Consider the following 24,035-nt stretch of genomic DNA (forward strand, 5'->3'; position numbering starts at 1 on the left):
AAAGTAATGCGTTGTAAAAAAAAAAAAAAAAAAACATAGTTTGAGCAATCAGACCAACACAGTTCAATGATTATGTCATTCATGAGATTTTTATCCTCTGGGTACGAAACTCCTGGTTTTTAGTATAATATTCAGCAACAAAAAAATTCTACCTTTAATATTTTCTTTTCTAGGTGCCAAAGGCCCTAATGAAATGCAGTCCAAAAAAGCCTCAACCATATCATATGAAGAAGTGCCACACCCTCCCTTATCTAGTTTTTTGTCCAAGAACAGGACATCTTTTGTTGAAGACAGTGAGTAGTAAGGTGTTATTAGTGAGTTAGAGGTAATAGTTAGTTCCTGGGACAATTTCTGTTGCTATTAGCCTTTTTGCTTTTATTGCTCTATACTTTATATGATTCTCTTTGGTTTTACATGATCATATTTTAAATGTTTGCTATTAATTATGAGCTCTGATTTCTTAAAATGGTTTTTGGTCACATGTTTTACATCCACTGTTTTATTATTTTTCTCTTAAAGACTTAGGACAATATGAGTCTCTAATACATTAGTATATCAGTTGGTGGTCTTCAGATTATTAGGGAATAATAAAATACAGTAATTGAAAATACAGTATTCTCATTTCTTACTGTTTTCTCTGGGATTTTATTTAGTATTACATAAAATCATTGTTAATGGCTAACGAGTTTTATAACCCATGGATGAACTGTAATTTATGTAGCTATTCTTCAAGTCATTTAGGTTTTTAGTATCTATAGGTATGTGTATATATTAAATGATGTATTTCTTAGAGTTTCATGTTAACATGTCCACATTATTTTTGCCAACTAGTGGAAATTCCTTCTGTGGATGTGATTCCAAGTGCTAGGAAGCTAGGGGAGCCTATTCAATCAGCTATTCCTTTACATCCACCCTACCACCCTTCAGAGCCTCGAGCACCCTGTCCCATAGGAAAAGAATACTTGCGTTCAAGTCACATCTCCCCTGCCATGAATTCTACTGGAGAGCGCACAGCATTTTCTGTGGTAAGTGGAAAAGCTTGCTTACAATTAGGTAGAAGGCTATAGATTTAAAGAGGTCTCTGCTAGAATAGTAGTAAAGGATACTCCACTAATTAGAGCACTGTACTTCTGAAATTTTACCTCTGCATATACCTACATGTTCTTACTCTAAGACAGTAGGGATGAATGTATAAAAAGAAAAATATTAAGAGCTAACATGCATTGTGTTTATTTTGTGTCATGCACAGTTATAGGTATTTTACAGGTATTGAATAATTTACTCCTCATAACAGCTGTGGGGTAGGTATGATTTTTATTTCCCATGGGGAAGCTGATATGAAGAGATTAAATATCTAGTCTCAGGTCACAGAGCAACTGTAGAGTCAGGATTTGAACTCAGTATTCTAGTTTCAGAGCCCCTTATTCTATGTCCCTAGTTAAATTAGTTAAACTTTTATAAGAAAGTATAGGGGCACCTGGGTGACTCAGTTGGTTAAGTGTCTGCCTTTGGCTCAAGTCATGATCTCAGGGTCCTGGGATCGAGCCCCCACGTTGGCTCCCTGCTCAATGGAGAGTCTGCTCCTCCCTTTCTCTCTCCCTCTGCCTCTCCCCCTGCTTGTGCAAGCACTCTCTCTTTCTCTCTCAAATAAATAAATAAAATCTTTAAAAAAAAAGGGGGGGGTGATGCTTGGGTCAGTTAAGTGTCTGCCTTTGGCTCAGGTCATGTTCCTAGGGTCCTGGGATCGAGTCCTGTGTCAGGCTTCTTGCTCAGTGGGGAGCCTGCTTCTCCCTCTGCCTACCGCTCCCCCTGCTTGTGCACATGCACGCACTCTGACTCTCACTCTGACAAATAAAAATCTTTAAAAAAAAAAGTATGGGGCGCCTGGGTGGCTCAGTCGTTAAGTGTCTGCCTTTGGCTCAGGTCATGATCCCGGGGTCCTGGGATCGAGCCCCACATCAGGCTCCCTGCTCGGCAGGAAGCCTGCTTCTCCCTCTCCCACTCTCCCTGCTTGTGTTCCCTCTCTCGCTCTGTCTCTCTCTGTCAAACAAATAAAATCTTTAAAAAAAAAATATGAGGAATAGTCTTTCATTCATATTCCTATTATACAGTGTGAACTGCTATTAATACCATGGTCTGTTTGCTTCCACTCTTTGAAAATTCCCTTTTTATAAAGTTATCCTGTCCCTATCCTCCTAGAAATGAACAGCTAGGGATATGCAAAAGGTGAATTTGTAAACAATGATACATTCTCATTATTAAAAATTCAGACAGTGCACAAAAAGTGCAAAGATGAAATAAGCATCATTAGCATTAGGTGGCCATCATTCTTCTAAACATTCTGTGCATCTGTTCACATAGGAGGGTGGATAGATATATAAAAGGGATCATAGGATACTGGTTACATATGGGGGAGTTTTAGGGGAGGATGGTAGAAGAGCTTCTGAGTTGCTGGTACTACTCTATTTCCTAACCTGAGTGGCATGTAAGTGAGAATACTCATTTTGAAATAATTCTTGAGCAGGACACTTAAACTTCAATAAAAAGTTTTTAAAAATTTGTATTATAGTTATTTACTAAGAAGTGTTTAATTTTACTTTGGTAGAAGAAAAAGATAGGTGAAATTGAAGGGATTCTTAAACATCAAATATTTTTGTTTTTTCATAAGATTTCCTCTGAGATTAAGAAATAAATTATTAAATGAGGTGTCTTGGTGGCTCAGTCTGCCTTCAGTTCAGGTCATCATCTTGGGGTCCTGGGATCAAGCCCCACACTGGGCTCGGCACTCAGCGGGGAGTCTGGGGATTTCTCTCCCTCTCCTTGTGTCCCACCCCCCCCCCGCACTTGCGCCTGCTCTCTCTCTCTCTCTAAAATAAATCTTTAAAAAATAGTTAAAAACGTTGAGTTTATATTCATATTTTAGAAGATTTTATTACGGTTTTGGACAGTTTCTGTTGACTTCTTTAATACTAAAGAGAATGATTTTAATACCACTTGTGATTTGATCATCTTTTCATTGTCCAGGTGTAGCCATAACCCCTAAATTTTCATATTTGAGAACATCTCACCTGCCTTTATATTTGAATGGCATCCTGACCCACAGTTTTTATCTGAGTACTAGTTTATAGACATTGCTCTTCCATTGCTTTGGTATTGAGGATCAAGAGAGTATTTTGACAATTTTATTTTTTTTGAGAGAGAGCGAGCGAGCATGAGCAGGGTGTGGAGGGGGAGGGGCAAAGGAAGAGGAAGAGAGAGCATCTTAAGCAGGCTCCACTCCCAGCGTGGAGCCTGAAGCGGGGCTCAATCTCATGACCCTGAGATTATGATCTGAGCTGAAATCAACAGTCAGACGCTTACCCAACTGAGCCACCCAGGCGCCCTGACAAATGTGTTTTTTAAAAAGTAAAACAGCGGTGCCTGGCTGGCTCAGTTGGAAGAGCATGCAACTCTTGATCTCAGGGTCTTAAGTTTGAGCCCTGCATCAGGCTCAAATGTTGGGTGTAGAGATTGCTTAAATAAATGAAAAAACTTAAAAAAAAAAAAAAAGTAAAACATGGAGAATAAAGGGACTAAGCTTTGTGCCACAGGTCCTCCCTTATCCTCCCACCCAAAATGTGCCATCTTTTGTAGCTTTTTCAAATCAACTCTCTTGTTTTTAATAGGAATCAGATAATAAAGTTCCCTTAACTTCTGAGTTGCCTAAAGATAGCAAACAGGAAGTGTGTTCAGCTCAGATCCAAGGCCCTAGGACAAGGAAGTTTCCCAAAGGAAAAAGGTAACATTTATTGCAGTCTGTTTTCAGTCTTTTTGCAAAGGGATTTGAAGAAAGGGGTATACTCTCCAGATTTAGCTGTGAAGACCAGTATGAAATACTTGTTAAAGCATGCATTACCACACACTTGGCTACTTAAATGTCACATGGTCATTTTATTACAGATATGAAAGCAGACCTGCAGTCTCATCCTGGGATTCAGCCGTCTCTCAGAGGCCAAGAAAGAGGTTAACAGAACAAGAATTACATTCAGTTTCCAAGAAACTCTCTCAACGGCTCTCTGAACTAGATTGGGTAAGTCTTGTTTTTTTTATCTATATTGAGATTGCCATAGTTGGTGAGTATTTAAGTGATCTTCTAATTGAAGATGAAAGCTAAGCTAAGGTACTAAAATTAGTTGTGTCTTAGTTATTGTGAAAATGTTCCATAAATCAGGCAGGTAGGACACAGGATGAGAAGTCATCTCTTACGTAGCCTTTCATGATATAACCAAATTTGGTATGGATTTATCCTGATTTTTATTGAATTCTGATGAAAACTAATCATTTTAAGTGATTACATTAAAATCTTTTAGATACACCTAAGACAGATTTGGTATAAAATTAGATCTCTTGATTCTCATAAAATCCAGTATTACAGTTTGGGGGTATCATTGAATACATGTATTAAATCCTTATGTGATTTACTCTAAAGTTTATTGAAACTGAATAGTCCATAGCACTGATATACACCCTTCAGAAACTAAATATGCATAAGCATCTGAAAATTATTCATGCCTAATTATGAGAAGCTTTTTAAGGATTCTGTCTACTTTTTCCAACTTGCATTCTGCTGAAATCAATAAAAGTGTTGAAAAGTATTTTCTCAGTAGATGTTAAAAAGTGCCCTGGGTGATCGAATTAAAGAAAAGACTGACTATGAAGAAGACGATATTGGAAACGAAGAGATGGAGAGTAGGAAGGATGAAACACTATCTCAGCACAGTGACAGCATCATGGAGTATGGGCCGAAGAATCGAAGGCCAGGTACTTATCCCAGAGAAGCCAGGATAAGGATGTCCCAGGGATCCATTTAGGGACTTCCATTTGTGTATGACTGGCTTTCTCATTTTAAATATTTCAGAAATCTATAAAAGGAGCAAAAATAATAATACATCTTCACCATCTAAAAGCAGGTGTGCTAATAATTATATATGCTTTTTACCTTTTGCAATTAAAAATAAGAGTTGAAATCCCCTCTGTACTCCCCACAGTCCATTTTCCCCTTCCTTCAAAGAAACAACGCTCTCAAAGTTTGTATCTTCTTATCCCTGTTTTTATTTTTTATTGATATTTTTTATTTTATTGAGATTCAATTGACATATAACATTGTATTCACTGAAGGTGTACAGTATGATTTATTTATATATTGATACTGATATAAATGATTACCACAGTAAGTTTAGTTAACATTTATCACTTCACATAGTTACAAATTTTTTCTTAAAACTTTTAAGATGGGATTTTTTGCACCTTTCAAATATGCAATATAGTATTGTTAACTATAGCCACCATGCTGGACATTATATCCCCAGAACTTATTTATCTTATAATTGGAAGTTTGTACCTTTTGACCACCTTCACACTTCTGGCAACCACCAATCTATTCTCTGTATCTATGACTTTGGTTTTTTTAGATTCCACATATATATGAGGTCATACATTATTTATCTTTCTCTGACTTATTTCACTTAGCATAATGCCTTCAAGGCCCATCCATGTTATCACAGATGGCAGGATTTCCTTTTTTTCTATGGCTGAATAATAATTCTTTTATGTATTTTTTTTCTTTATCCACTTATCTGTAAGTGGGCACTTAGGTTGTTTCCGTATATTGGCTATTGTAAATAATGCTGCAGTGAACATGGGGGTGCATGTATCTTTTTGAGGTAGTGATTTCTTTTCACTGCTGGGTACCCAGAAGTAGTATCACTGGGTCATTTGGTATTTTTAATATTTTGAGTAATCTCTATACTGTATTACATAGTGGCTGCACCTAACAGTGCACAAGGGTTCCCCTTTCTCTCCATTCTCTCCAACACTTGATATCTTTTGTCTTTTTGATAATTGCCATTATTCTAAACCTGTAAGATGACATCTCATTGTGATTTTGATTTGCATTTCCATGACATTTAGTGATGTTGAGCCCCTTTTCGTATACCTTTTGGCCCTTTGTAGGTCATCTTTGGAAAACTATCAGTTTCTCTGCCCATTTTTTAATTGGATAGTTTTTGGGGGGTTTTTTTTTGGTATTGAGTTGTATGAGTTCTTTATATATTTTGGATATTAACTCTGTATCAGATACCTGATTTGCAGATATCTTCTCCTGTTCGGTGGGTTGCCTTTTCATTTTGTTGATAGTTTCCTTTGCAGTGCAGAAGCTTGATAGAGTCCCATTTGTTGATTTTTACTTTTGTTGTCTTTGCTTTTGGTATCAAATCCAAAAAAGTCATTGCCAAGACCAATGTCTTGGAGCTTACCCACTGTTTTTTCTTCTAGAAGTTTGTGGTTTCAGATCTTACATTGAAATCTTTAATTCGTTTTGATTTTTGCATGTGGTGTAAGATAAGTTATAGTTTCATTCTTTTGCATGTGGCTGTCCAGTTTTCCCAGCACCATTTATTAGACTCTCTTTGCCCCATTGTATATTCTTGGCTCACTTGTTGTAAATTAATTGACCATGTATGTGTGGGTTTATTTCTGGGCTCTGTATTCTGTTCCGTTGATCTGTGTGTCTTTTATGCCAGTACCATATTGTTTTGACACTATAGCTTTGTAATATGGATTGAAATCGGAAAGTGTGATGCCTGCAGCTTTGTTCTTTTTCAGGATCGCTTTGGCTATTTGGGGTGTTTTGTGGTCCCATACAAATTTTGTGATTATTTCTGTGAAAATACCATTGGAATTTTGATAGGGATTACATTGAGTCTAGATGAATTTGAGTAGTATGGGCATTTTAACAGTATTCTTTAAATTCTTGAGCATGGAGTATCTTCTCATTCATTTGTGTCTTCTTTCATCAGTGTCTTACAGCTTTCAGTATATAGGTCTTTTATTTCCTTGGTTAAATTTATTTGTAGGTATTTTATTCTTTTTTAAATTATCATTCAAGTATAGTTAACATATAGTGTTAATTACTTTAAGGTGTACAATATAATGATTCAATAATTAGTAATGCTATACATTTCTCAGTGCTTATCAAGATAAGCGTACTCTTAATCTCCTTTATCTGTTTGACCGATCCTCCACCCACCTCCCCTCTGGCAACCACCAGGTCTCTGTATTTAAGAGTCTGTGTTTTTGTCTTTTTTCTTTGTTTATAAATTCCACAGATGGGTGAAATCATATGGTATTTATCTTTCTCTGATTTATTTAACTTAGCATTCTACTCTGCGCAATCCATGTTGTTGCAAATCACAAGATTTCATTCTTTTTTATGGCTGAGTATCTTTTTAAAGCAATTGTAAATGGGATTGTTTTCTTAATTTCTCTTAACATCTAGTTCTTAGCATATAAAAAGCAACTGATTTTTGTATATTGATTTTATATCCTGCGACTTTACTGAATTCGTTTATTCTAACAGTTTTTGGTGGGGTCTCTACAGTTTTCTATAACTACTATGATGTTATCTGCAAATACAAAGTTTTATTTTTTCCTTTTCAATTTCAATGCCTTTTTTTTAAAAGATTTTATTTTTAAGTAATCTCTACACCCAACGTGGGGCTCAAACTCACAACCCTGAGATCAAGAGTCACATGCTGCACAACTGAGCCTGCCAGGCACCCCTGAATGCCTTTCATTTCTTTTTATCTAATTGTTCTGGCTAGGACGTCCACTACTATGTTGGATAAAAGTAGTAAGAGTAGGCATCCTTGTCATGTTCCTGAAATTAGAAGAAACCCTTTCAGCTTTTCACCATTAAGCATAATGTTAGCTGTGGGCTTATCAAATATGGCCTTTATTATGTTAAGGTATATTCCCTTTATACCCAGTTTGTTGAGAGTTTTTATCCTGAATAGATGTTGAGTTTTGTTAAATGCTTTCTCTGCATCTGTTGAGATGATATTTTTATCTTTCATTTTGTTAATGTGGCGAGTCATAATGATTTGTGGATGTTGAGCCATCTTTGCATTGGAATACATTCCACTTCATTATGGTGTGTGATCCTTTCACTATACAGTTGAATTCAGGGGAGCTTTGGTGGCTCAGTTAAGTGTCCAACTCTTGGTTTTGGCTCAAGTCGTGAGATCAAGCCTGGCATTGGGCTTCACACTCAGCAGAGTCTGCTTCTCTCCCTCTGCCCTTCCCTCTGCTCATGCACATACACACCAGTTACAACATTAGACTTTTCTGAATTTAACTATATATTTACCTTTACCAGTGAGATTTGTACTTTCATATGCTTTCCTATTACTAAACTGCAACGTTTTATTTAAAGAAGCATCTTAAAAATTTCTTGTAAAGCTGTTCTAGTGTTAATGAACTGCTTTTGCTCATGTGGAAAACTATTTCTCCAGTTCCAAAGGACAGTTTTGCTGAGTAAAATAGTTTTTCTTGGCAGTTTTTCTCTTTCAGCACTTTGAATATATTGTGCTATTCCCTTCGGGCCTGAAAAGGTTCACCTGAAAAATCGAAGGATAGTGGTAGGGGGGTTCCCTTGTACATAACAAGTTGTTTTTCTCTTGTTGCTTTAAAGATTCTCTCAAATTTGACAATTTATGTATAATGTATGTTAGCGTGGGGTCTTTGGATTCATCTTATTTGAAAGTTTCTGGGCTTCCTGGATCTGGATGTCTGTTTCCTTTACCCAGATTAGGGGAGTTTCCAGCCATTATTTCTTTGAATTGGCTTTCTGGCCTTTTTCTCTCTCTTCTCCTACTGGGACCCCTATAGTGTGAATATTGGTCCACTTGCTGGTGTCCCACAAATCCCTTAAGCTATCTTCGTTCTTTTTTATTCATTTTTCTTTTTGCTCCTCTGTTTGGGTAAGTTCCACAGTTCTTTGAGTTTGTTAATCCTTTTTTCTGCTTTATCTAGTCTGCTGTTGATCCCCTGTATTGAATTTTTCAATTTAGTTATTGTATTTCTTAATTATGTGACTTCTGTTTGGTACTTTCTTGTATTTTCTTTTTGTTGAGATTCTCACTTTGTGCATTGTTCTCCTGACCTTGGGGAGCATCTTTATGACCACCATTTTTAAGTCTTCCTCAAAGTCCTTATCTCTGTTTCATTAAGGTCTGTTTGAATTTATCTCATTCTTTTGTTAAGAACATATTCTTTTTCGGGGTGCCTGGGTGGCTCAGTCGTTAAGCGTCTGCCTTCGGCTCAGGTCGTGATCCCAGGGTCCTGGGTTTGAGCCCTGCATCGGGCTCCCTGCTCGGCGGGGAGTCTGCTTCTCCCTCTCCCACTCCCCCTGCTTGTGTTCCCACTCTTGCTGTGTCTCTGTCAAGTAAATAAATAAAAAATCTTAAAAAAAAAAAAAAAAACATATCCTTTTTCTTCATTTTCCTGTCTCTGTTGGTCTCTGTGCACTAAGTAAAACAGCCACCTCTCCCAGTTTTGAAGGAGTAGTGCCTGTCCCTATCTCTTGGGTGTCTCAAACCCTTGTGATTGTCCAAACTGCCTTCTGGGTTCTTAATGGCTCCCAATAGATAGAGGGTGTGCCAAGGCCCATTTCAATGTAGGGTTTTTTCTCATTCACCTAGGTGTAGGAGTCATTCAGCTAGTTTCTGGATTCCCTTCTGAGGGAATTATTCCATATGTAGCCGTAGATTCAGTGCATCCATGGGAGGATGTGCATTCAGGAGCCTCTATATTGCCATCTTAAACTGGAACCTTCTCATTCTTGTTTTTATACTGGTAACAGCTCATATTTACTTATAAATGCTATTATTTTATGTTTTTAAACTAAGATACTGTATTATTCTGCAACTTTTTTCTGTTAATGTTGTTTTGGAAATCTTTGTTGATTACAGATCCAGCATTCATTTTTATTAAGGTCATAGAATAATACTCCATTTGTATGAATATATATATCACCATTTCCTCTATTGCAGGACATACAGATTGCAAAAGTGTAGTTATGAAAAGTAGAAACAATGTACAACCTGTAACATGTGCAGAAACTTCTCTAGGATCTTCGGCCACCTGGCTGGCTTAGGCATAGACCATGGGACTCTTCATCTCAGGGTTGTAGGTTGTGAGTTTGAGCCCCATGTAGGGAGTAGAGTTTACTTTAAAAAAAAAAAAAAAGTTTCCATAGGCTCTACATCTAGTAGAACAGCTTTTTACTCCAAAAATCTTTTTTTTCTCTTGTTTCATCTTTCTCCCCTTAAACTTTCCCAAGTAATTGCTAGGTAAGCCTCACCTAGTAACCTACATGTTTCCCTTCTATACACATACACATCATATCCCATTTTGAAAACTCACTGTAAGTTAAAATGTTATTTTCATTGGATCTTTAATGAAAAGAATACATTATGGACATAAGATGTCATAAAAACATCATTTAAAATCAGTTGTGCAAGTCAGTTTTTTGTTTTGTTTTGTTTTTAAAGATTTTATTTGATAGAGACACCGCGAGAGAGGGAACACAAGCAGAGGCAGAGGGAGAAGCAGGCTTCCCGCAGAGCAGGGAGCCCGATGCGGGGCTCGATCCCAGGACTCTGGGATCATGGCCTGAGCTGAAGGCAGACAGACGCCTAATGACTGAGCCACCCAGGCGCCCCTGCAAGTCAGTTTTTCTTAATATCTTTTTTTTTTTTTTTTAAGATTTATATATTTATTTTGGAGAACAAGCAAGCGAGGGGAGGGGCAGAGGGAGAGGGAGAGAGAGAATCTCAAGCAGACTCCCCACTGAGCATGGAGCACGACACCAGCCGATCTTAGGACCCTGAGATCCTGACCTGAGCCAAAACCAAGAGTCGGATGTCCAACTGACTGAACCACCCAGACGCCCCAGTCTTTTTTCTTTTTTAATTAAGTATCTTGGTGCCCAACATGGGGCTCAAACTCATGACACTGAGATAACAAGAGTTGCATGCTCCACTGACTGAGCCAGCCAGGCACCCCCTTAATATCTTACATTTGAAAGATTTGAATTAAGAGAGTGAGAAAAATAAAAGCTTAGGGAAATTTGAATTCTCTGAGAAGGTTATAAAGATATCAAACTAATTTCCTTAACCTTAGAACTACTCACTTTTCTGAAAAAGGCATGGAGTCCACCTCTACACAGCTAGCAGATGCCCAAGTACAACTAAAAACAGTGGAACATAAAAACATTTATGAAGTGACTTGTTAGATCTCTTAGGCAGTGTGGAATTAGGGCTAACTTAACTACATAAGGAAAAATTGGGACTACTTAGAAAATGCTAAATTACGTTAACTTTTTCTTCTAAGCATGCTGCTTTATAAGGGTAAGATGTATACATACTTATATCCTACCTCCTCAGGACCTAGGTAGGTATAAAAGGATAGCAGACATACAGCTTGGATAGTTTAACATTTTCTTTCTCCACCACCACTTCCTTCCACTTAATTCCACATGTTGCTCCATTTTCAATCCAAAGTTGAATATAGAACCTAAGTACTTTTTTGGGACTGTATACATTTGTGTATTGGTCTGACTAAACATACAAATAAATACAAATTAGTTACGGGCGCCTGGGTGGCTCAGTCGATTGTCTACCTTCGGCTCAGGTCATGATCCCAGGGTCCTGGGATTGAGCCCCGCGTCTGACTCCCTGCTCCTCTGCCCCTCTCCCCACTTGGGCGTGTGCTCTCTCTCTCAAATAAAATTTAAAAAAAACAAATTAGTTATAGGAGAGAGTACGTTTAGCGCGTTCACATTCTTTTTGGACTTGGTAAAAATCAACTATTTGATTTCCAACTTAACATTTCTGGCTGTACAGGAACTAATGGTACATGTCCTATTGTAGGACTTTCCACGCGTAGAAGGCCGCCCTGCAGATCTCACTCGCTCTCTCCATCTCCACTTAACAAAAACACACAGTTCCATAAGGAGAGAAAAAGGCAGCGAAAGCCAAAAGAAACAGATATTCGGCAATTCCAAGCAAAGGTACATCCCATCTTTGACTATGATTGGGTAGCAGGCAATACCGTTTACCCTCAACCAAATACTACAGTGAACGTACTGTTGATTAAAGGCTTAAAATGCATTTAATATTCTTGAACTGAGTGGATGGTAGGAGATTATGTGACACAGCTTTTTGTCCCCCCCCACCTTTATGGAACATAAAACTTAGACTTGTGATACTCTAAGAAAACTAACCTTGTCAGATAGAACCCAGTACTCCAGTGGATTCAAAAAGAGTAGATCAGTGTGGGTTGATATTTTCAGAGAGTGTTTCAGAAAGGATGAGAATTGGAGGTGGATTAAAAGTGATAGACTAGTTGAGTTACAGGTAGGATTAAAGTGCCCAAGACAGGAATGAGAGGAAGTGGTTAAGATTCAACATGGAGAAATACGATTACCAAGGAAGGCTTTCTGCTGTGGAATAGGGATTTTGAAATGCAGCATAAATTTAGAACACGTACATTGTTTGCTATAGCATATTTTATGATTGTGAAAAACTGAAATTAATTCAGATGTCTTATAATAACATGTAACTTCTACTCAAGGGACTGTCAAAATAATTACAAAACCAGAGAACAAAAAAATGCATTTTGGGGGGGACATAAAATTTTATGTCCCAATTACATGTCTGTTAAATAATGTATATTTAGGATAGCGGGGGCCTGAAAGGAACTTAAAAAAAAAATGGAATGGCAGAATCTTAGGTTAATTTTTTTCCCTACATTTTCATTTTGTATGTTTTTAGTAACTGTAATGTCATATGGCTTTTTCTGCTCTAGGCAATAACTGAAGCATTTGAAAGGGAACTAAGAAGAAATAAAGTTCAAGAGAATATTGGATCTCTAGGAATAAATGAGGAGGAAACAGTGGGTAAAAGTCTCTACTGTAATAAATGCAACTTGACCAGATCAGTGGAAAATACAGAGATGATCTTTTTTTTATTTAAAAAAAGAAACTTTTTTAAAGATTATTTGTCAGAGAGAGAGAGCGCAAGCACAAGCAGGGGAGAGTGGCAGAGGGAGAGGGAGAAGCAGACTCCCCACCAAGCAAGGAGCCCCATGTGGGACTAGATCCTGGGATCATGACCCAAGCTGAAGGCAGACAATTGGTGACAAAGGATACCAGCACTTTTCCTTCCTGTCCAAAACTTCCATCAGTTACGGGGTTCTGTTCACCAGGGGTTTAAAAGATAGTTGAGGCTGACAGGTTAAAGGGGAGTGAGGAGATCCCCCTTGTTCTGCGCCTGGGTGGAAGAATCCCGAAGCAGACATGTCCATTGCCTTTTCAAAAGGATGGTTACAGAAACTAAGTGAAAACAGGAAAAATGCTTGTGCTGGAATGCTCATGAACAAAACAGGATATAAAATACAGTATGGCTACAATAAACATTATTTAAGAACTTTTTATTTTATTTTATTTTATTTTTTAAAGATTTTATTTATTTATTTGAGAGAGAGAATGAGATAGAGAGAGCATGAGGGGGGAGGGTCAGAGGGAGAAGCAGACTCCCTGCCGAGCAGGGAGCCCGATGCGGGACTCGATCCCTGGACTCCAGGATCATGACCTGAGCCGAAGGCAGTCGCTTAACCAACTGAGCCACCCAGGCGCCCTATTTAAGAACTTTTTTAATCTACATGGAAAAAGTTGTCAAAGAAGCTAGTACATCAAAACATTATTAGTGGTTGTGTTTAGGGTGTGGGACTATGGTGACTCTGAAACTCAAAAAAGATTCAGTGCTTCTTCAGATTCCAAGGGGTGCCAGAAGCCAAAAGATGCTTTTAACTTAGATAAACACTAAGCAGATTGTAGAAATTGGAAGTAAGGTGTTTGGTAGGGGATTAGTTAGCTATTTTTGTCAATGTGTAATATTTAAGATAATATATGAGAGCGTTATTGGACTTTTATTTCTATTCTGTTTTATGTCTGCTTCTAAGGAAAAAATATACAGAGAAGCTGTTCATAAAGGAACTCCAAAACGTAGTCAGCCCTGGAAGACTTACTCTAGAAAAACCACAACTCCAAGTCCAAGAGGTGGCTTGCCAAAGCCAAATAAAGCAGTTCCAAGTAAGAACCACAAAATTGTACTTTATGGAAAACTGGCATCCTTTGAAAGTATGTGCTACATTCCACGGACACAGCACTGAAAACTTAACATCCACCAGTTAGCTGGAGAAAGTTTCTCTTTTATCACTGCCAGATGCTAGATTTCTATAAAGAGAGAGAAAACTCATAAATAAGGCATTTATTCAAAACTCTTAATACCTTCGGGAGGCCTACATATTGGTAGCGGCGGCAGCGATGGGCAGTCCTGCCTGCTACTCCAGCTGTAGCCTCACCCTGCTCACGCACACCGGTTGCCTTTTCTTTGTTTCTGGGAAGTTGATAGAACCCGCGGGATACTCCAAAGCAAGCAGATGTCCCGTCCAGCTCCTGTTATATTGACAGTTGGTGCCAGTGAGTGTTAGAGTCCTGTTACAAGGAAAACAAGGTCATGTGAAATGCCCGGGTTCCATTTCAAACACTGCTGGCCTTCTAACGACATCCCATCAGACAGAGACTTTGCCTCTCAGTAGAGCTGAGAAGTGTTTGACCACACGCACAGCGTCCGCCTCAGTCCCTGAGTCAGCTGAGCAGTTAGGATGGACTTCTGCATCAGTCAGAACTGTTGAGCTTATTCTTATCCTTCCTGGTAGTTGGTGTACTAGGATCAGAACTGCATCACTTAGATAAGCTTTGCTCCACCAGGGAAGGTAGAATGAGAGTTCTTATTAAAAGCTATCAGCAAATCTCTCAGATTGAGGGATTTTATGGTGGTTTTGTTTTACCTTGCAGTGAAAGTAAATGAACACAGTCTCCTGCCCCTCATGCTGGAGCAGTTTCCATTTCTCTATGTTTCTGGCCAAACACTAAGCAAAATGTGGAAACAGCAAATTACACAGGTTGAACAGCTCAAAAAAGATGCATATAGAGAAAATCAATCAAAGAAGAAACTCCAGGATGAAGTAAGTTAACTGTCAATTACAAGCTTAGAAATATAAAGCAGAAAAGGGAAGAGCTTATCCTTCAGAATTTAGTGAATAGCGTTATTAACCTCCTTCCTTTCTATCCCTCTTAAAGATAGAAGAAGCCTTAAAAAGGCATGACCTCCTTACTGCACTTGTCAAGAAAGAATATGAACATAGCAAGAGACTGGTATGTTAAGAGCAAATTGAGTCTTATAATTATGAGTTTGTAAGTTATATTAATTATATTTATACAACTGGGTAATAGGCCCACAGACTTCTACCTTTAACACTTGTCTATGGAAGCATCTAAGGCTGTAACCAAAACTGATGAGGGGCAAAGGTGCTGAGTACTTCATATATACAGTTTCATTTGGTCTTTATAGTAACATAATGGAGAGGTTTTCTCTGAGATGCTAATTTATGCTTGGTCCCAACTGTACTCAGCAAGGGGCAAGGTTGAGATTTTAATTCAGGTCTGTTTCTACCTCCACAGCAACTTTGAGGTACCAGGTGGTTGTAAGCTACTGCTTTTTGTCCTCTCTGATCTAAGGTCTTAAGTGGAGAACTGAGCTAGTTTACCACCCTCCCTCCCTTCTAATTTGGGTTGAGAATTGTACATAGCACAACTTCTGTTGAGTGTAATGGAGAGGACAGAGGTCAAAGACAGTATGTCGGAAGAAGGGATTTTAAAACTCTTGGTTGAGATAAGCAGTGAGAAGTATATTCCTAAACAATTTAAGAGAAAGAAGGGGAAGCCAGCTGAAAATCTACATGTGGTACTTTGGGGGAAAAGAAAACTAGTATCAGTCTGGACACCTTGTTGAGGGCATTATGTACGTGACCTCATTTCATCCTCACTGCTTTGTAAGATACGGTCTAATTTCCTTAGTTTTGACATAAATACTCTTGGTGTAACTCAAGCTTTGCTTGAAAGTCAGAATGCCTTTTTTCTACTCCTTTTAAGCATCTGGGTGTGGCTTGGGCAACCCCCTAGGGGACATGGGGAAAGGAGATCTTCAGTTCCACCAAGACCAGCTGCAGCAGTCGGGGCTCGTTGGGGCAGCCTTTCAGACTGGTGATGAACCTACCAAAGGCTGGAAGGCTTCTGGGGGCTGACAGTTTTTCAGAGTCTATGCCCAGGCCCTGGCCCTGCATGCCTGGCTTACTCCTTGAAGACCTCGTGATGGGGAGTGGAGCAGCTAAGAATGCCAGAGTCTGTCTTCCTCTTGTCCTTACTTCTTTTTCCCTTTCCCAGCAAGACTTCAAGGACCGCATTCATAGGCAGAAGTTGACACAGTCAAAGATAACAGAAAATCGGCAACAGATTGTCCGTGCCCGAAAATACTATGATGATTACAGAGTTCAGTTGTGTGCAAAAATGATGAGAATGAGGACCCGGGAAGAAATGGTAAATACAGGTTTTGGTTTTGGTTTTTTTAAGATTGATTTATTTTAGAGAGGGTGAGGGAGTGAGCGGTGGGGAGGGGCAGAGGGAGAATCTCAAGCAGACTCCTCACTGAGCTCGGAGCCTGACATGGGGCTCCATCTCACGACCCTGAGATCATGACCTGAGCCGAAATCAGGAGTTGGACGCTCAACCAACAGCCATCCAGGTGCCCCGTAAGTGTAGCTTTTTATCCAACCCTGTCAAACGGGTGAATATTATCTGTTAGCTTTCAGGACTACCTTCTTTGTGACTCCTATCCCTATTTGAATCCAAAACCCAAATGCAAGTCCTCAAGTGCCGGCTCTGAGAGTTTCAACTTGTCCGTGCCTCATTTTATTACCTGTGTGGTACATCCTCCAGTGCCCTCATTCCCTCTGACCTCCTGCATGTGTTTTCCAGTACAATTGTTTCAGGGGGTTTGGGAGTGTGTTTAGAAGGGGCAGGGATTTAAAGTGTGACTAGATGACCTGGATTCCACATAAAAATGGGAAAGGAGTGTAGGACAGATGCGTTGTGAAGTATTTCTCCACGGTATTTGTTGTCTCATCCTAATCAAGCTGAAATGCTTAATATTTTGGGATTCCAAACTGGCAGTAAATTACATCTCTAGAGTAAAACATTAAGGTAATTACAGTTAACTGGGCTACTACTACCATGCTCGTTTCTAAAGGATACTAAGGCCATGAGAGGTTAAGTAACTTGACTAATGAATGCATGGCTATAAGGAAAATGGGCATATCTAAATCCTTTGAAAAATTTGTTTTCCTCCGGCCCAGTTCGATGATAACCACCTCCCCCTCAGTTGTGCACATGTGTAAATGCGCCATTTGTTTCTTCTCTGGCTGGGGTTCTTCCCCTATATATGTGGCTGCTTAAGAACTGTTTTCTGAAAGCAGTAAAGAATTCTGGGGAGGGGCGCCTGGGTGGCTCAGTCGTTAAGCGTCTGCCTTCGGCTCAGGTCATGATCCCGGGGTCCTGGGATCGAGCCCCACATCGGGCTCCCTGTTCAGCGGGAAGACTGCTTCTCCCTCTCCCACTCCCCCTGCTTGTGTTCCCTCTCTCGCTGTGCCTCTTTGTCAAATAAAAAATTTAAAAAAAAAAATTGGGATATAGGAAAGGATGCTGAACACCACTGGTCATTAAGGAAGTACAAATCAAAACCACAAGGGGAAACCACTCACTAAAATATAAAAAGACAGGTGTTGGCAAGGATATGGAGAACTTACAGCCCTCATGCAAGGTTGGCAAAATGGTGCAACCACTTTAGATCACAGTCTGGCAATTCGTCAAAAGGTTAACATGGCTTCCTACCCTGTGACTCCCTCATTTCACTCCTAGGTATATAGCCACACAGCCTATGTACGATTACCTTTAGCAGCTTTATTTATAATATGCAAAAAGAGGAAAAAACCCAAAGGCCCATCAGCTGATGGATAAACAAAATGTGACATTCCCATATCGTAGTATTATGTGGCAGTAAAAAGGAGTGAAGTATTGATATCTGCTACAACATAGATGAACCATGAAAACATGCTAAGTGAAAGAAGCCAGATACAAAAGGCCACATATTTTGTGATTATATGAAATAATCCAAAATAGGCAAATTTATAGACATAGAAAGTATATTAGTGGTTGCAGGGGGTGGGGGAGTGGCTGCTACTGGGTTATAGGGCTTCTTTCTGAAGTGATGGTTGCACAACTCTGAATATACAAAAATCTACTGAATTTCACCTCTTAAAAAAGGGTGAATTTTGTGGTATGTGGATTATATCTCAATAAAGCTGTTACTTAAAACTGTGAAATACAATCAGTACAAAAGGTTTCTATTCCTCCATGAAAGTTCAGCATAACTTTATTTTTCTAACCAGATTTTTAAGAAATTGTTTGAAGAAGGTTTACAAATTCAAAAGCAAAGATTACGAGACCTAAGAAACTATGCCAAAGAAAAGCGAGCCGAACAAAAGATACAGCACCAGAATGAACTGGACTCAATGGAGAACTACTATAAAGACCAGGTGAGCTCACTGTTGCTGGTTCACACTCTAATGTGTTTAATCCCGGCCACCTTGTGTCAAAAAACAGCTTACTCTGTTTAATAAAAAACCTCCACATATTAACTCAACCTGTCACTCTGCTGGTTAGACTGATTATTCACGATAAGCTAGTACTTGACCACAGTACATAGATTCTCTATATTGCCCTATTTCTATTAAAATAAAGATTTTAAGTCTGTGAACATTATATATCAGAATTATTAAATTTGGGCTACAGATAAACATTTGGGTTTTTTTCCTCTCTATACAGTTTTCATTGCTGGCAGAAGCCATATCACAAGAACGCCAGGAACTCAAAGCCAGAGAGAAATCCCAGGCCCAGGTAATAATTAACAGGGTAGAAATCATTGATTTACATTTTTAAGAACTAGAAAACAATTGTATTACATCTACGACCCAAAACATTTATCTTCCAGTTAATCCTATAAATAGGATTTATCCTGTCTTAATTTTACCTGTTAAGTCTCTGTAAGAGCGACTGCTCAATTATGACAATGGCAGGAGCTTGAGGAGGGGGGATAAAAATTGACAGGGGCTCAGACCAGTGTTGTGACCAGTAGGATGACCCGCCTTATCTTTTAGACACTGTATAAGGTGAAGAGGGAGCTGAGATCAAAGATGGAGAAGGAAATTCAGCAACTGCAGCACATGATAACCCAGAATGACGACGACTCTTTCTTCCGGGAATTGGAAGCTGAGCGCTTCAGAGCTCGGCTTCATCTGGCTTCTTTTCAGTACAGTAAAAATCCCTTCCTCTGAGGCCCGATTTTATAAGTGGTTTCTGGAGGACTTGACTAGGACAGATCTAGAACTGAGCCAGTAAACAGTCTAAACCAGGAGACTTGTTTCTAAATGCCTAATGCATTCCAGTACTTTTTATGACATAATTTTTTAAATAAAAATCATTTTCTCGAAGTATACCACTTTGAATTTATGACTTCAAAGGGGGAATAAAGGCACACATAGTTGGTCATAGTTGCAGTAATTAACAAGCCTTGCTTGAGCAGCCAGCTCCTGAAGCCTATTGCTGTAGGTCAGTAAAAACAATAGACGTCTCTAATTCAGAGAAGCGCTAGAAGTGTGGGCTTGTTATCGGAGGTGGGAGCTGGGGTTAAATCTTCAAGATACTGTGTAGATGTTTTATCTGGTGGCTGGAAGATGAGAATTTGTGTATATGGCCTCTGTTAGTTGGCAGAGGAGAGCTTGAGAAGAGGCAAAGGGTGGAAGGTGTGGGCCTTAAGGAGCACTTGTGCTTGCACATTGGACTTGGAGTAATAAACAAGTACACCGACCCTCTTTCTGGTATGGAGGAGTAACGGGGCGGGGGGATGGGAGGAACCAAAAACCCAGCAGGGTGTGGCACCCTCCATGGGTAGGGAGGCTTCAGCTTTAGTAAAGGCCAAGAGCAGTTGAGGATATGGGGACTTTGCTGATCAAAGCCAGAGAGTGGCACAGGCACCAGGGACAAACTGAAGGGGAGAAGAGATGCTCCCGTTAGGGCATTGTAGAGAGTAGCATGGAGCATATGAACATGTTTCATCTAGCATTTCAAGCCGTTCAGACTATATTACCCAGCTCATTTGATTGCTATGACCAATTTCTTCTTGTCTTAAAAAAACATTAAACTGCCTTTAAAACTTTGCCCTCCAGAGAATAAGAGACTTTTTTTTTTAAAGATTTTATTTATTTATTTATTTGAGAGAGAGAATGAGAGACAGAGAGCATGAGAGGGAGGAAGGTCAGAGGGAGAAGCAGACTCCCTGCCGAGCAGGGAGCCCGATGCGGGACTCGATCCCGGGACTCCAGGATCATGACCTGAGCCGAAGGCAGTCGCCCAACCAACTGAGCCACCCAGGCGCCCAAGCCATAAGAGACTCTTAAAGATAGAGAACAAACTGAGGGTTGCTGGAGGGGAGGCAGGTGGGGGGATGGGCTAAATGGGTGGAGGGTATTAAGGAGGGCACTTGTATGATGAGCACTGGGTGTTATGTGTGAGGAATCACTAAATTTTACTGAAACCAGTATCACACTGTATGTTAACTAGAATATAAAAATACGGAAGAAAATTTAAAAATAAAGCTTTGCCCTCTGAAGAACAAAGCTATAAGCATCATGCTGCCTGATTTCAAACTGTATGACAATAATCAAAACAGTATGGTATTGGCATAGAAACAGATCAGTGGAACAGAATAGAGAGCCCAGAAATAAACCCACACACATGTGGTCAATTTACAACAAATGAGCCAAGAATATACAATAGGAAAAAGGACAGCCTCTTCAACAAATGGTGTTGGGAAAACAGGACATCCACATGTGAAAGATGACACTGAACCATTATCTTATACACAAAAATTAACTCCAAAGGATTAAAAACTTGAACATAAGACCTGGGATCATAAAGCTAGAAGAAAGCATAGGTGGTAAGTTCCTTGACATTGGTCTTAGTGATGATTTTTTGGATTTGATACCAAAAGTAAAAATAACGAGTGGGAGGGACTACATCAAACTAAAAAGCTTCTGCATAACAAAGGAAACCATCAACAAAATGAAAAGGTAACCTATCAAGTGGGGATAAAATATTAGCAAATGAGATACTATAAAGGGGTCAATATCCAAAATACATTAAGAATTCATATACCTTGGGACACCTGGGTGGCTCAGTTGGTTAAGCATCCAACTCTTGATTTTAGCTCAGGTCATAACTCCGGGTTGTGAGATCGAGCTCCGTGTCAGGCTCTGTGCTGGGCATGGAGCCTGCTTAAGATTCTCTCCCTCCCTCCCTCCGCCCCTCTCCCCACCTCTCCCCATCTCAAAAAAAAAAAAACAAAACATTCCTACAACTCAATAGCAAAAAGAAACCTATCCAATTAAAAAAAGGGCAGAGGAACTGAATAGACATTTTTCCAAAGATGACACACAAAGGGCCAACAGGTACATGAAAAGGTGCTCAACATCACTAATCATCAGGGAAATGTGAATCAAAACCACCTCACACCTGTTAGAATGGCTATTATCAAAAAGAAGTGTTGGGAGGATGTGGATAAAAGGGAACCCCTTGTGCATTGTTTGTGGGAATGTAAGTTGGGGCAATCACAATGGAAAACAATATGGAGGTTCCTCAAAAAATTAAATGTAGATGGTGGACCTGGGTGGCTCAGTGAAGTGTCTGACTTGGTTTCAGCTCCAGTATGATCTCAGGGTCCTGGAATTGAGACCCACGTGGGGCTCTGTGCTCAGTGGGGAGTCTGCTTGAGGATTTCTCTCTCTTCCTCTATCCCTCCCCAGCTTGCTCGCTAAAATAAGTCTTTAAAAAAAAAAAAAAATCTTTAAAAAAAATTTTTTTTAAAGAATTACTAATATGTCTCAGCAATTCCACTTCTGAGTATTTATCTGAAGAAAATGAAAACACTAACTGGAAAAGATATATGCACCCCCATGTTCATTGCAGCATTATTTACAATAGCCAAGATATGGAAACTTAAGTGTCCATAAGAAAACATGGTGTTTATATACAATGCTGTATTATTCAGCCATTAAAAAAAAGGGAAGTAAAAACAAACAAAAAAAAACCCATAAGGGTGTTGTGCTAAGTGAAGTATGTCAGAGAAAGACAAATACCATTACCTCACATGTGGAATCTAAAAACAAAATGGAGCTCATAGATACAGAAAAAAGGTTTACAGTTGCCAGAGGTGAGGGGCTGGGGGAATGGGTGAAAGGGATCAAAAGGTACAAACTTCCAGTTATAAGTCACAGGGATGTAAGGTACAGCTTGGTGTCTGCAGTTCATACTGTATTGCATATTTGATAGAGTTGCTAATACAGTAGATCTTAAAAGTTCTCATCACAAGAAAAAAAGTTGTAACATATATATATGGTGATGTATGTTACACTAGACCTTATTGTGGTGATCAATCTGCAGCATCTACACATACCAAATCATTAAGTTGTACAACTGAAACAATATGTCAGTTATACCTCCATTTTTAAAAAGAACTTTTCCCTTCTGGTCTCGATGGTTCTCCACCTTCTTGCCATGCCATCACGTCCGGGAGGAGTGAGTGGTCTGCAAGGTTGAATCTGATGTGTGTCTCCATCTTCAGGCCCAGTTCCTGTGCTAAAAGTCAGAACACTGTGAACATCCGGGTGGGGCAGGAGAAATATCTGAGAAGGGTCCCTCACCCACCCCATGGACTGCTACAGCTGCCTCTCCACTTTCTCCACTTACAAAACACTTCAAGGGAGACAGAAGTGGGGTTTACAGCTCATAGACTGTTAACCCCAATAAATCACAGCCCAAATATCCACGAAAGTATGCTGATCAGCAAGAGTTGAGCGTATCACCTTGGCAATGTAGCCAACTGTATAATGAACACAAACACAAGGAAGAAGCTATATCCCTGGCAACTAGTACAGAGCCTGACACACAGTAGGAGCACAGGTTATTTGTTGAATGAACAAGTCATAGGGCAAAGACCTGATAAAATGTAACTTTAAAATCTGGCTCGTCAGGGCACCGGCTCAGTCTGTAGAACACGTGACTTGATTTCCAGGTTGTGAATTTGAGCCCCACGTTGGGTACAGAGATTACTTTAAACAATAAATAAAAATACTAAGAAAAAAAAAAAGATTTAACCCTTGGGGTGCCTGGCAGGCTCAGAAGAGCATGAGACTCTCGATCTTGGAATTTTAAGCTCGAGCTCCATGTTGGGTGTAGAGCTTACTTAAAAATAAAAAATCTTGGGGTGCCTGGGTGGCACAGTCAGTTAAGCACCCAACTCTTGGTTTTGGCTTAGGTTGTGATCTCAGGATCATGAGGTCAAGCCCCGCACTGGGATCCACACTCAGTATGGAGTCTGCTCGGGATTCTTTATACCTCTCCCTCTGCCCCTCCCCTCCATGCTCCCTCTAATAAATCTTTAAAAAAAAATTTTAAATCTTTAAAAAATTAAAACCTGGCTTGTCCGGTTTGCTAAGAGTGTTAATGTAGGAATGTAATCCTTTTTCCCATATAATTACCTCTATGCTGTTACAAGGCTCTTGTTCTGTTGTATGTATCCTAACTGTTGAGCATCTGGGATATACGAGACAAATAAATGCAGTGGGTACCAAGGTTAACCCTCTTTATAACGAAGAGACAAACCTTCCAGGTCGCCGCACAGCAGAAAAACATATCAAATCAAACTTTTGGGTAATTCATAGAGTATAAAAACACTAAAATCCTTACTATACTAACACTACAAATTTTAGATAATAACCAGTGAACATGGCAATGCTTTAAACAAGCAAAAAATTTCAAAAAGGACGCCCCTCCTCTGGGCTTTACTATCGCCCTCCCACCTCCCTGCGCTTCCCCGACAGTCCTTTCTGTGCGGCCTGTGCCGCAGGGGACTGACACAGCCTGTGCTCTGGATGAAGAAACCTCGGAGCCACTCCTTTCTCGACCCGTATACTCAGCTGGACTTTCATCCGCTATCCACTGTCATTCATTCCGGAGCAGCCTCCGAAATCCATCCCCACACAGCCTCCCCCTCCCGAGCAGCCGTCGGCAGCCAGTCAAGCCAATCAATCTGCTCGGCCGGGATGGGGGGGGGGGGGCCTCCCTGAGGCAACAACTGAGG

At 39.7% G+C, this 24,035-nt stretch overlaps 2 protein-coding genes across 6 annotated transcripts in view; one reads left to right on the forward strand and one right to left on the reverse strand.

Moving 5' to 3' along the window:
* CEP95 (centrosomal protein 95) overlaps positions 1-23,999 on the forward strand; it is a 41,703-nt gene extending 17,704 nt beyond the window's left edge. For 2 of the 4 annotated variants that reach the window (XM_045888623.3, XM_064583481.1), the window contains 14 exons: positions 174-293; positions 832-1,025; positions 3,666-3,778; positions 3,940-4,069; positions 4,647-4,800; positions 11,751-11,890; positions 12,688-12,774; positions 13,843-13,972; positions 14,741-14,910; positions 15,026-15,100; positions 16,169-16,321; positions 18,229-18,375; positions 18,665-18,736; positions 18,997-19,332. In XM_045888623.3, coding sequence (XP_045744579.2) covers positions 174-293; positions 832-1,025; positions 3,666-3,778; positions 3,940-4,069; positions 4,647-4,800; positions 11,751-11,890; positions 12,688-12,774; positions 13,843-13,972; positions 14,741-14,910; positions 15,026-15,100; positions 16,169-16,321; positions 18,229-18,375; positions 18,665-18,736; positions 18,997-19,173 — 1,862 coding nt within the window. In that variant the 3' untranslated portion in view covers positions 19,174-19,332. Of the gene's footprint in view, positions 1-173; positions 294-831; positions 1,026-3,665; positions 3,779-3,939; positions 4,070-4,646; positions 4,801-11,750; positions 11,891-12,687; positions 12,775-13,842; positions 13,973-14,740; positions 14,911-15,025; positions 15,101-16,168; positions 16,322-18,228; positions 18,376-18,664; positions 18,737-18,996; positions 19,333-22,517 lie in introns of those variants that run through there. The other 2 variants (XM_064583479.1, XM_064583480.1) reach the window with 2 other exon arrangements.
* Positions 1-24,035, reverse strand: part of SMURF2 (SMAD specific E3 ubiquitin protein ligase 2) — an 85,384-nt gene that overhangs the window by 1,960 nt on the left and 59,389 nt on the right. The window contains exons 19-20 of one of the 2 annotated variants that reach the window (XM_064583482.1): positions 22,393-22,531; positions 14,171-14,377 (exon numbers count right to left, since the gene is read on the reverse strand). The gene's annotated coding sequence lies outside the window, so the exon portion shown is untranslated. Of the gene's footprint in view, positions 1-14,170; positions 14,378-22,392; positions 22,532-24,035 lie in introns of those variants that run through there. The other variant, XM_064583484.1, reaches the window with a different exon arrangement.

Source organism: Mirounga angustirostris, unplaced genomic scaffold (assembly GCF_029215605.1).
Source record: "Mirounga angustirostris isolate CCGP_5_RB_7025 unplaced genomic scaffold, mMirAng1.0.hap1 SCAF_17, whole genome shotgun sequence".
NCBI lineage: Eukaryota > Metazoa > Chordata > Mammalia > Carnivora > Phocidae > Mirounga > Mirounga angustirostris.